The sequence below is a fragment of the Oncorhynchus nerka genome, linkage group LG2 (assembly GCF_034236695.1).
Source record: "Oncorhynchus nerka isolate Pitt River linkage group LG2, Oner_Uvic_2.0, whole genome shotgun sequence".
NCBI classification, from domain to species: domain Eukaryota; kingdom Metazoa; phylum Chordata; class Actinopteri; order Salmoniformes; family Salmonidae; genus Oncorhynchus; species Oncorhynchus nerka.
The window spans coordinates 91,567,039-91,578,186 of NC_088397.1; the positions used below are offsets into that span (position 1 = coordinate 91,567,039).

Here is an 11,148-nt window from a genome sequence, read left to right on the forward strand (position 1 = left end):
TAAGCATAAATATGGGTTGTATTTATGATGGTGTTTGTTCTTCACTGGTTGCCCTTTTCTTGTGGCAACAGGTCAGAAATCTTGCTGCTGTGATGGCACACTGTGGTATTTCACCCAGTAGATATGGGAGTTTATCAAAATCGGGTTTCCCTGTTCTGTCTGTGATACAGGGACGAAGACACAGCTTGTGGCGCGTTCAATGGCTAGCCGGAACCAGGAAAACTCCACCAGTTCGCAACTACAACCTAGTTCCGACTAGTATTTGAACGCAGCATAAATGTGTGGTTGCCTTATTTACACCAACATCTTGTGAAACAGCCTAAACCAGAGAAGAGACCATATTATTGTGCTTTCGATTATATTACCTATATTAAATCATATTATATAAATGTACACAGGCAGCATTATCCCAATGAATAAAGAGCAGTCACTTTCTGCTCTATGCCCGATGTTTCTACCGGAAATGATCAGATATGACCGTCAACAGAGAGGAAGAGGCCAAACGAAAGGTTTCATTCTCGTCAAAATCTGTCCAACATAAAACCAATGCGTTTCTATGGGCGTATTTTGAAAATTTTCGTCTGCCTTTTCGCCTTTGGGAAGACACCCATTGTTAGTGTGGAGACATGAGCATCTCGTCATTATACATAGATCTCTGCTTTAAATTAACATACAGAGCTGTAATCCAATCGCATGGCGCCAACTGGACGATGTCCCCGGAACGAAGAGCACGTAGCCAATCAGAGAAATGTGCGTGGAATGTTTCAGGAAACGAACCAATCGCGTTCTAGAAAGTAAAATGAGAACCAATGGGAATCCTGCATAGGTTTACGTGTTTAGCAGGAAGCTTCGCAGAATCAGGACATTGCGTGCTCACTTTACCGGTGTCGACTCTGGAGGCTCATGTGTAGCTGTCATTTGTAGCTAAATAGTTTTGTATCGTTACGTTTACATCTAACTAGCTAAAAAGAGAATACGTTATTCATCGTAAAATGTTGTGTTTGAGTAGTTTGTCGGTCGCCCTCGCGGCGCTAGCGTTGATACCGAGTAGTAGCGACGCTTTGAAAGATGGGGAGTGTGAAGGTGGGTTGGTTTGTCTTTTTATATATATATATATATATATATATATATATCACACGTCACTGTAACTATGGATATAGCTATTAGTAGCTAAGTGTTATGGCAACGTATATTGTGAAACCCTTGACTGATAATTCATGGAGCTGTACAACAATCTTCATCAAATTGATTTTGTCTTGCTAGATACAAAAGCTAAGATCTTTTCAATGTGTTCTCTTGAATTTAAGTGTTTGTTTTTTAAAACGTTGTAGTTTGCTGTATCTGGCTAGCTTAGCTAGTACTTGTCAATGAAGAGTCATATAGCTAATTGCTCATTAAAGCCTTGCCTTGTGCCCCAGGCAAGTATTTATTTAAAAAAAAAATGTATTTTATGCTTTTTCTTTATTTAACCAGGCAAGTCAGTTAAGTTGCTGCATGTGGTTTCAGTTGGTGAGATAATGTGCTTCTTGGGTCCTTCAAGTTATTTTTCTTATCTTAGATATGATGGCTGATTTAAGTAGATTTGGGCAGGCTTATCCATATGTATCATAACATCATAATTCATAGGTTTGTAGGCCTAAATCCACCCATATGCCCCATATGTCCACCACAACTGGAGTTATGTATTTCTGGTATAGATTAACATTAGATTAAATGTTTTTATCATAAGTTTAGCTAGTCTATAAGGTAATGCATTAGTCCTGATGTGTCACCACTTTACAATCGTACCGATGGCTGCCTTGTTATTTTGTCTTTCAGTGTGTGTGAGCTTCCTGGGTCGGTTCTACCAGTCATTGCAAGACAATCATGTTAAATTCACCAGCGCAGACATCGAGAAGGACCTCGTCAAAACCTGCAAAGATGCCAAGGGCAAGGAAAACCGCTTTGTGAGTGATTTAGGCTAATCTTTTTTTGTTTTGTTTAATGGAAGGCGATTTAAGTAGTTACATTGTGTCCTATCCAGATTATCCACTGGGTTTGTTGATTCATTGCTGTTCTTTTTCTTCCTACTGTACCCTAGTGTTACTACATTGGTGGAACAAATGATGCAGCCACCAAAATCCTCAACGAAATCTCCAAGCCCCTGAGTTACCACACACCAGTGGACAAGATCTGTGAGAAACTAAAGAAGAAGGACAGTCAGATCTGTGAACTGAAATATGGTAAAAAAATAAATAAAATTAAAGTCTTGTCACATACACTGGATAAGTGAAGTGTTATTTTAGAGGGTCAGCCATAGTAGAGTGCCCCTGTAACAAATTAGGCTTAAGTGCCTTGCTCAAATGCACATCGCCAGATTTTTCACCTTGTCTGTGTGGGTATTCAAACCTGGCTCAAGGCTCGAACCACTAGGCTACCTGCCTCCCAGGTGGACCCATCTCACATGACCTAATATGCGGCTTGGGTATTCGAACCAGCGATCTTTCTGTTACTACCACCATGCTCTAACCGCTACTATGCAGGCCGTTGAAGAACTGGGACATTTTCAGCTTCCAGGAATTGTGTACAGATCCTTGCGACATGGGGCTGTGCAGTATCATGCTGAAACATTAGGTGATGGCAGTGGATGAATGGCACGGGAATGGGCCTCAGGATCTTGTTACGGCATCTCTGCATTCAAATTGACATCTTTAAAAAAATAATAATAATTATGCAATTATTTTCATTGTCCTTAGCTTATACCTGCCATTACCATAACCCCACTGCGACCAGGGGGGACTGTTTAACAACGTTGACATCATCAAACCGCTCGCCCACACAACGCCATGCACGTGTTCTGAGGTCGTGAGGCCGGTTGGACATACTGCCAAATTCTCTAAACGACTGTACACTGTACATTCCACAAGCATTGCCTTTTTCACCTCGTAGCTGTGTAACCCAAAACCTAAGTTGCATTGTGATTGGACAAAAGCAATGACTGTACAGCCCCTCCCTAGAACGTATTATTGGAGAAATTAACATTCAATGTTCTAGCAACAATTGCACACTACTTCAACTTTAGACATCTGTGGCATTGTGTTGTGTGACAAAACTGCACATTTTAGTGGCCTTTTATTTCCCCCAGCACAAGGTGCACCTGTGTAATGATCATGCTGTTTAATCAGCTTCTTGATATGCCACACCTGTCAGGTGGATGGATTATCTTGGCAAAGGAGAAATGCTCACTAACAGGGATGTAAACACATTTGTGCACAATTTGATAGAAATAAGCTTTTTGTGCATATGGAACATTTTCAGTGATATTTTATTTCAGCTCTTGAAACATGGGACCAACATAACGTGTTGCATTTGATATTTTAGTTCAGTGTAGAAAATGTTTGTATCCAGAGCGACTTGAGTGTATACATTTTTCTTCCAGGTCCCCCGTGGGAATCGAACCCACAACTCTGGCATTAAAAACACTGTGCTATACCTACTGAGCCACATGGGATCTTTCTACTATTACCTGTTTTCTCCATTGTTACTTCCCATAGTTTTAGTCTCGTGAGACTACTACAAAACGTTTAGCCAATATTGTTCTTTACAGCATTCACAATTCCAATGGCTAATTGTTTGTGGCTCATAGTCTAAACACGCTGGTGTATGCAGGCAGGGTTTGGACCTATATTGTACAATCTATTTACAGTATGTACACAAACGGACCAGGACCTATTTTGAACATCACTACCAAATCCATGGCCTGTCTGTGGAGGTTCGTGTGGGACTGTTTGCCCTGGCAGTGAAACGTGATCCTTCTCGCTCTATATAGAAGGTGGAAAATGCCTCTGCATTCTGTATGCTCCCATGCTGTCAGTAAATCACATTGGAGCATAGAATAGTGTTCAGTCTCTTGACCTTTTTTTATTGATTGGTTTTTATATCAAACGGATGTCACTGTGCTTGTTTACTGCCACTCCATCTCGAATCCTCTGCCGCATAGGCTTGACCACCTTCCTGAAACCCTCTTAGCCAGTTACACCACCGAAAAGCTAGCAGTTTGGCGTAGCGGGTGGTGAGGTTTAAAGCTGAGGACTGAGGTTACGAATCCAACTCTGTTACACTGTAATCTTTATCTCCCTTTTTTCCCCCCTCCCTTTCCTGCAGACAAACAGGTGGATCTGAGCACAGTGGACCTGAAGAAGCTGAAGGTGAAGGACTTAAAGAAGATCCTGGAGGAGTGGGGAGAGTCGTGTAAAGGCTGCGCGGAAAAGTCTGACTTCATCCGCAAGATCAATGAACTCATGCCCAAGTACGCCCCCAACGCAGCCCAAGCAAGGACTGATCTGTAACAGAATGGAGGGGGGATTCAGACCTGGGTTTGTGTTCAGTGTTTCGGAGTAGAAGTGCTGATCTAGGATCCATTTAGCCTTTTTTTTTTACATCATAATGGATAAGAAATGGTGGGACCCACCTGATCCTAGGTCACGTTTCAACTCTGACACACGGTGTCCCAAATAGTACCCTGTTCTCCTATATAGTGCACTGCTTTTGACCAGAGCTCTGGGTCCTGGTCAGAAATAGTGAACTAAGTAGGGAATAGAGTGCCATTTGGGGGGGATACTGTGTTACTAGGTGCCATGGTGGCCCTGAGGTTATTTTTGTGGTGTGAAATGTTCGCTGTGCGGTATATGAACCACCCGACAGTCTGTACATGCCCTTTAGTTTCTTTTTTTTGAAGGGATAGACTTTATTATTTGACTTAATTATTAACGGTTTAATAAAATAGAACAGGGGTGGACAAGCTTTTAGGCAGAGAGTCTTAGACAGTGGGTGCAGGGATTTTATTCCAGGCAAGCTGTAAGTAAAGTTCCTGATTCTACTAATCAGTTTGCAAATCGAGACCTTGAGTTGTGATACTGTGGTGCGACACTGCTTGGCTGGAACAAGTACCTGCACCCATACTGTCCCTAAAGCTCTATCGATAAGGGTGGCCACCCCGGAAAGGAAATAGAATTGAAGACGGAGGGGAAAAGAAATGAGAAGACAACTTGAAAGGAATTTGTGCTGTTCTTTCACACTGAACCTTTCATGTAAGACCTAGTGTTTGTTACAACTGTGCTCTACTTTTCCATTAAAATATGAAAACCCAGTGTCAGAAGTGCCATGATCAGATGTATATCTAATTTTGTATGAATACTTGTGCACCAACTGAGTTCTCTGGCTTAACTACATTACTAAAGTTTATGACTCTCAGCTTTTTTTTTTCTGAATGTGACTGCCCAGGGAGCTTCTGAAGAACTGCATGAACATATTTCACTAATGGGAGGCATGCATGTCATTAATGTATGACTAGTATAAGGAACTTCGTCTAACTTTTTCCTCGGATGCAGCTCAGTAGAAATGACCCTATCTGATTTTCTTTGTGAATCAATGTCACCTATTGCGAGTCTATTCCAGTAGGTTTGCGTGTTGACAATGTGAAACATGATATTTTCCAGAGTGTATGTACTGTAGTCATTAGAAATACACGAACCATTTATTTCGCCTTGGCACTGTATACGTTTCCGCGATACAGTTTACATTTACATGATCCTGCCTAATTATGTAATTTGTGTCGCATATTATTTGCTAAATTGAGGTTGGGGGAATATGCGTCCTATGTCACGTCACTACCCCTCCCGCGACGTCGACTCAAACCCCTCCCATTGGCGGAACGTCGCATTCCTTTTGTCCAAGATGGCGGCGTTGATGTCGGTTCTCTGATAATGTTTTTAAATGTGTTTATCCTTTTAATTCACTATAAATGCAAAGTCTCAACGTTGCGGACATTAGTTACAAGTTAGTAAATCGTCCGTATCTGTGCAACGTCTGATTAAAAATCGAGGTATTGTATTCCAGACCGGATTGTTTCTACAGACACTGGCTAGCTAACTAGCTAACGTTACCTACCTAAAAAGTTTGGGTATCGTTTGAAAATGAAACGACAGGCCGGGAGGGACTCCAGTCCTAGTCGGGCTTTAGCGAAACGAATACGGGAAAGAGAGCGGGAACGAGACGGGCCACGGAGAGAGGACCTACCGCCCCCGCCTCTTGCCTTGCTGCTCGCTGAAAGCCGAAGGCAACATGCTCGGAGCAGGAGCAGGGAACGAGAAAAGACGCGGCTTCGGGAGGAGCGCGGGGCCGCTGGAGACCCACTTCACCACCGACAACAACACCACGACCTCGGTCTGATCGGCCGCCCCGCTCTCCGGACTACAGCCGCCCTGCCTAAAGGCAAAGCGGTGACCGAGCTACTGGGCCCCCGGGGGGGAGCGGGGGGGAATCTGGAATACAAATCGTTGCTCATTAGCAATCTAGGCTCGGTGCTTTCTGACGAACATGTTGAAGACGGACTGTTCCACGAGTTTAAAAAGTTCGGGGACGTTAGTGTGAAACTATCTCACACTCCAGAGCTGGGCCGTGTTGCGTACGTGAATTTCCGTCACCCGGAAGACGCTAAAGAGGCCAGGCATGCCAAGACCAGGTTAGTGCTGTATGATCGCCCCCTTAAAGTAGAGGCCATGTACGTCCGTCGTCGCAGCTGCACGCCGCCGGATGTGAGCTACATTCCCATTCATGGCGCCTCATATCCCCCTTATAGACAGAGGTCCCTGTCCCCAGGGGCAGGAGTTAGCAGTATCAGAGACATCCGAGCACTGAGACACTACCCTGTAGAGGGGTTGGGACTGAGCAGAGAGAGGGAGAGGATCTTAGATTACTACGGTATGTTGGATGAGAGGGGGCGGCCATACGGCCTGCCAGTACCCGAGCACGAAGACATAAAGCCAGAGGATGATGCGAGGGCGTGCAGGAACCTGTTCATTGGCAACCTGGATCACAACGTCACCGAGGGCGAGCTGAGGAGAGGCTTCGATAAGTACGGCATCATTGAGGAAGTTGTGATTAAACGGCCGGCGCGCGGTCAGGGTGGAGCCTACGCTTTCCTCAAGTTCCAGAACTTAGACATGGCTCACCGGGCTAAGATAACCATGCAGGGCCGCGTGATCGGTGGGAACCCGGTGAAGATTGGCTACGGTAAAGCCAACCCCACCACGAGACTCTGGGTAGGTGGCCTCGGCCCTACCAACTCCCTAGCAACACTAGCCCGTGAGTTTGATCGCTTCGGCAGCATTCGAAACATAGACTATGTGAAAGGGGACAATTTTGCCTATATTCAGTATGAAAGCTTGGACGCCTCACAGGCCGCCTGTGCCCAGATGAGAGGTTTCCCCCTGGGAGGCCCAGAGCGGAGGCTGAGGGTGGACTTCGCCAAGGCGGAGGAGCCACTGCCTCGTAGCTACCCAGCAGGGTACCAGCCCCCTGTGCCCCTGCCTGCCCACCTGGACTTGCTGCCTGAGGGTTATGGCGCGAGGCACCGCGACTGCAGCCTGGAGAGAGAGCTCCGTGCCAGGGACCGCTCGCCCCCCTCACACGCCCTGTTCACCCAGCGGGAGAGAGAGAGGGCTCTGCTGGACAGGGACAGGGGAGACAGAGAGTTCACCAGCCCAACCAAGAGCCTGGAGCGTAGGGGGGGGGAAGCATTTGGGGGATCCCGTGGAGGGCGGGGGGACCGAGCAGCCCGGAGCCGCAGCCGAGAGCGCTGGCTGAAGGAGAGGGACGCAGCGCGGGCTGGGGGGGAGAGACGGAGACGCTGCAGTCCCTCTCAGGAGAAGGAGAGAGGCAGGTCCAAGGTGAGGGGAGGAGGACCAGCCTCTCCAGAGGACAGCCCAGACAGAGCCAGGGTCAGAGCCCCAGACTCCACCACCGAGCCCAGGGGACAGAGCCCCGACAGCAGCCGCCACTCCAACGAGGACCGGGATGGGGGTCTGAAGACCGGCGGGGACAGGGAAAAGGAACGCAACCACAGAAATGTGAGCGACAACAACCACACATTGTCTGACACGCCTAATAAAGACCCTAAGACACTCAGTACCCTGTCGGAGTATGCTGCCACCCTCACCAAAGCCTGGCACGGTCACTTCGCCCTGAAGAACTCCTGTTTCCCCACTAACATGCACCTGCTGGAGGGAGGCTCCGGGTTCTTCCACTCTGTCATGAAGGACCACCAGGCCAAGGGGAAATTGACCCAGCTGAAGATTGCCCAGCGACTGAGGATGGACCAGACCAGGCTGGACGAGGTCACCAGGAGGATCAAGCATGGTGGCTCCGAGGGCTACGCTGTTCTCCTGGCCCTCCAGGGCCCCATCGACCGCGAGGCCCCTCCACCTGAACCAGGCCTACAGATCAGACTCCTCCGTCACCTGGTCACCTACCTGAGGAACAAGGAGGCTGCAGGAGTGATCAGTCTACCTGTAGGTGGGGCTAAGGAGGGGGGAAAGGGGGGCATGCTGTACGCCTTCCCCCCCTGTGACTTTTCCCAGCAGTTCCTCCAGACCCCTCGCAGGACTTTGGAGAATCTGGATGAAGAGCACCTGGTGGTTGTGATTGTTTATGACTCTGCCTAACTAAGACAGAAGTCACCTCTCTGTCTATAGTGTTAGATGTCATTTATTTCTCCATGTTAACAACACACTGAGCTCTGAGCAAGGAAATAGTAGTGATTGTCAATAGCTAATTAAGTAAAACACCACTTTCTGTCTCTGTGGGGGGTAATGGCTGTTTCACTTCCGTGTAAAGGGACTGAACTGTTGTAGACAGACACATCGTCCTCTCTCTGGGGGGGGTTCTATGTCCCTCTCTACGGAACCTATGCCCCTAACAGACAGTGTCACTACAAACAGAGACCGAGCTGCTGTCACTCCAAGCAAGGGATCCTTTGAGACATACTGACAGACTTTGTATTAAAATACTGGATGTATGACGGGACAGACATTTTGTCTGCATTTCTTGAAGTGAAACACTACAACTGAGTGAGGGATCGTTTATTTTTTTGGAACTAAACTGACCAAGCAGTATATCTAAAGGCTTCTTCTACAACAGGACTATGTGTCATATGATATGATTGTATGTTTGTTGTTTTTATTTCACCATTCCAGAAGTTCCACCTTCATTTGAGAATTGTGTGCTCTGATTGGCTGTTGCATGCAGGAAGTTGTTTTGTTGTACAGATTTTACCTTCCAACCGGTGGTCAAGTTCCACTCCTATTTACTGGCTATTGATTTTAAACCGTTGTTGTTTTGCAGTATTGTTTCAGCTACAGATATGATTTGTTAACAGTTCTGTCTTGGTCCTAATGTGGTATTATACAGTTCATGGCTGGTTTAGTTTAGCTCTTTTTTTATTTTTTATGTACTGAATGAGCCTAAAGCCTATTTGCGAATGATTTTGACATACTAGACAAAAGGGTTGTCGGTCCTCTCTTGTTGATGCAACACTGTTGCCGTTGTAAGGCAGAATGGGCTTCCTCTACAATTTATTTAAATCATCTGGGTTTTTTTTTTTTTTTTTATCACAAAAAATGCAATACAAATGAAATCCACCCACTGATATGTTGGAGACAGTTCAATTTCTCCATGCTGTGTCTTTGAGCTGTGTTGTAACACTGAAGTACATGTTCTATTCATCTATTAGTTTAGGTGCTTTAAACATGTCTGTCTGTTTGAATCATACTGGGGCCATTTTAATGGTTATTTGAAGAAAACATCACCGGAATGAATGGACTAACTCTTGAGTAGTAGAATAGTTAAAAGGAAAAGTGTTTGTCACTATATAACATCAGACCGGTGTTAGTTACAAGGAAAAGTGTTTGTCACTACATAACATCAGACTGGTGTTAGTTAAGAGAACAGAACATCAGACTGGTGTTAGTTAAAAGGAAAAGTGTTTGTCACTACATAACATCAGACTGGTGTTAGTTAAAAGAACAGAACATCAGACTGGTGTTAGTTAAAAGAACAGAACATCAGACTGGTGTTTGTTAAAAGGAAAAGTGTTTGTCACTACATAACATCAGACTGGTGTTAGTTAAAATGACAGAACATCAGACTGGTGTTAGTTAAGAGGAAAAGTGTTTGTCACTACATAACATCAGACTGGTGTTAGTTAAAAGAACAGAACATCAGACTGGTGTTAGTTAAAAGAACAGAACATCAGACTGGTGTTAGTTAAAAGGAAAAGTGTTTGTCACTACATAACATCAGACTGGTGTTAGTTAAGAGGACAGAACATCAGACTGGTGTTAGTTAAAAGGAAAAGTGTTTGTCACTACATAACATCAGACTGGTGTTAGTTAAAAGAACAGAACATCAGACTGGTGTTAGTTAAAAGGAAAAGTGTTTGTCACTACATAACATCAGACTGGTGTTAGTTAAAAGAACAGAACATCAGACTGGTGTTAGTTAAAAGAACAGAACATCAGACTGGTGTTAGTTAAAAGGAAAAGTGTTTGTCACTACATAACATCAGACTGGTGTTAGTCAGGAGGAAAAGTGTTTGTCACTACATAACATCAGACTGGTGTTAGTTAAAATGACAGAACATCAGACTGGTGTTAGTTAAGAGAACAGAACATCAGACTGGTGTTAGTTAAAAGGAAAAGTGTTTGTCACTACATAACATCAGATTGGTGTTAGTTAAAAGCAAAAGTGTTTTTTGCTTCCCAAACAGCACCCTAAGGCCTGCGTGGGGCCCTGGTCAACCGTAGTGCTGTACGTAGGGAATACGTCTCCATTTGGGACTCTGGCTTTGTCACCCACATGAGACTGGTTTTAGACGCTACTACCGAATGCAAGGTTTCTTTAAACAACCAACAGAGAATGAGATCTATGGTTTGTTTTGTTATTCTGTTATGTGAACTATGCGATGCTGACTAATTTACATGACTTTGTCACATGGTAGGACACTACCCATTTTCAATGGGGTTTGTATACTTACTTAAACCAACCAGTCCATTTGATCGTTTTCTCTGTTGTTTCAACATGTATGAAAAATGAAATTAAACGTTTTATTCTCTTTTTAAATCCTTTTGTTTTCTTTATTTCTCAATTCTTAATTTGCACCCGATGGCTTCTTGTTATACAGGCAGTCGGTTGAACAGCATGTTGGTGCGTTCTCATGAACCACTAAGGCCGGAGGAGGTGTGGTATATGGCCAATATACCACGGCTAAGGGCTGTTCTTAAGCACGATGCAACACAGAGTGCTTAGGGCGGCAGAGTAGCCTAGTGGTTA

The 11,148-nt window shown here is 45.0% G+C and overlaps 2 protein-coding genes across 2 annotated transcripts; both read left to right on the top strand.

Moving 5' to 3' along the window:
- The first annotated feature begins 850 nt into the window (after positions 1 to 850).
- On the top strand, positions 851 to 5,128 carry manf (mesencephalic astrocyte-derived neurotrophic factor). Its single transcript, XM_029653303.2, has 4 exons — positions 851 to 1,083; positions 1,819 to 1,946; positions 2,081 to 2,222; positions 4,144 to 5,128. The coding sequence occupies exons 1-4, from the start codon at positions 993 to 995 to the stop codon at positions 4,326 to 4,328; spliced, it is 546 nt and encodes a 181-aa protein (XP_029509163.1). The 5' UTR covers positions 851 to 992; the 3' UTR covers positions 4,329 to 5,128.
- A 104-nt stretch (positions 5,129 to 5,232) lies between these two features.
- rbm15b (RNA binding motif protein 15B) lies at positions 5,233 to 10,938 on the top strand. Its single transcript, XM_029653302.2, has one exon. It carries the CDS (start codon positions 5,955 to 5,957, stop codon positions 8,481 to 8,483), a length of 2,529 nt encoding a protein of 842 aa, XP_029509162.2. The 5' UTR covers positions 5,233 to 5,954; the 3' UTR covers positions 8,484 to 10,938.
- Positions 10,939 to 11,148: the final 210 nt, after the last annotated feature.

Excerpts from the sequence above, each read along its gene's own strand:
- manf (XM_029653303.2), top strand. The coding sequence starts at position 993 with ATGTTGTGTTTGAGTAGTTTGTCGGTCGCCCTCGCGGCGCTAGCGTTG. Across the intron at positions 1,084-1,818 it reads GAAAGATGGGGAGTGTGAAG|TGTGTGTGAGCTTCCTGGGT; the intron begins GTGGGTTGGTTT and ends TTTGTCTTTCAG. Across the intron at positions 2,223-4,143 it reads GATCTGTGAACTGAAATATG|ACAAACAGGTGGATCTGAGC; the intron begins GTAAAAAAATAA and ends CCTTTCCTGCAG.
- rbm15b (XM_029653302.2), top strand. The coding sequence starts at position 5,955 with ATGAAACGACAGGCCGGGAGGGACTCCAGTCCTAGTCGGGCTTTAGCG.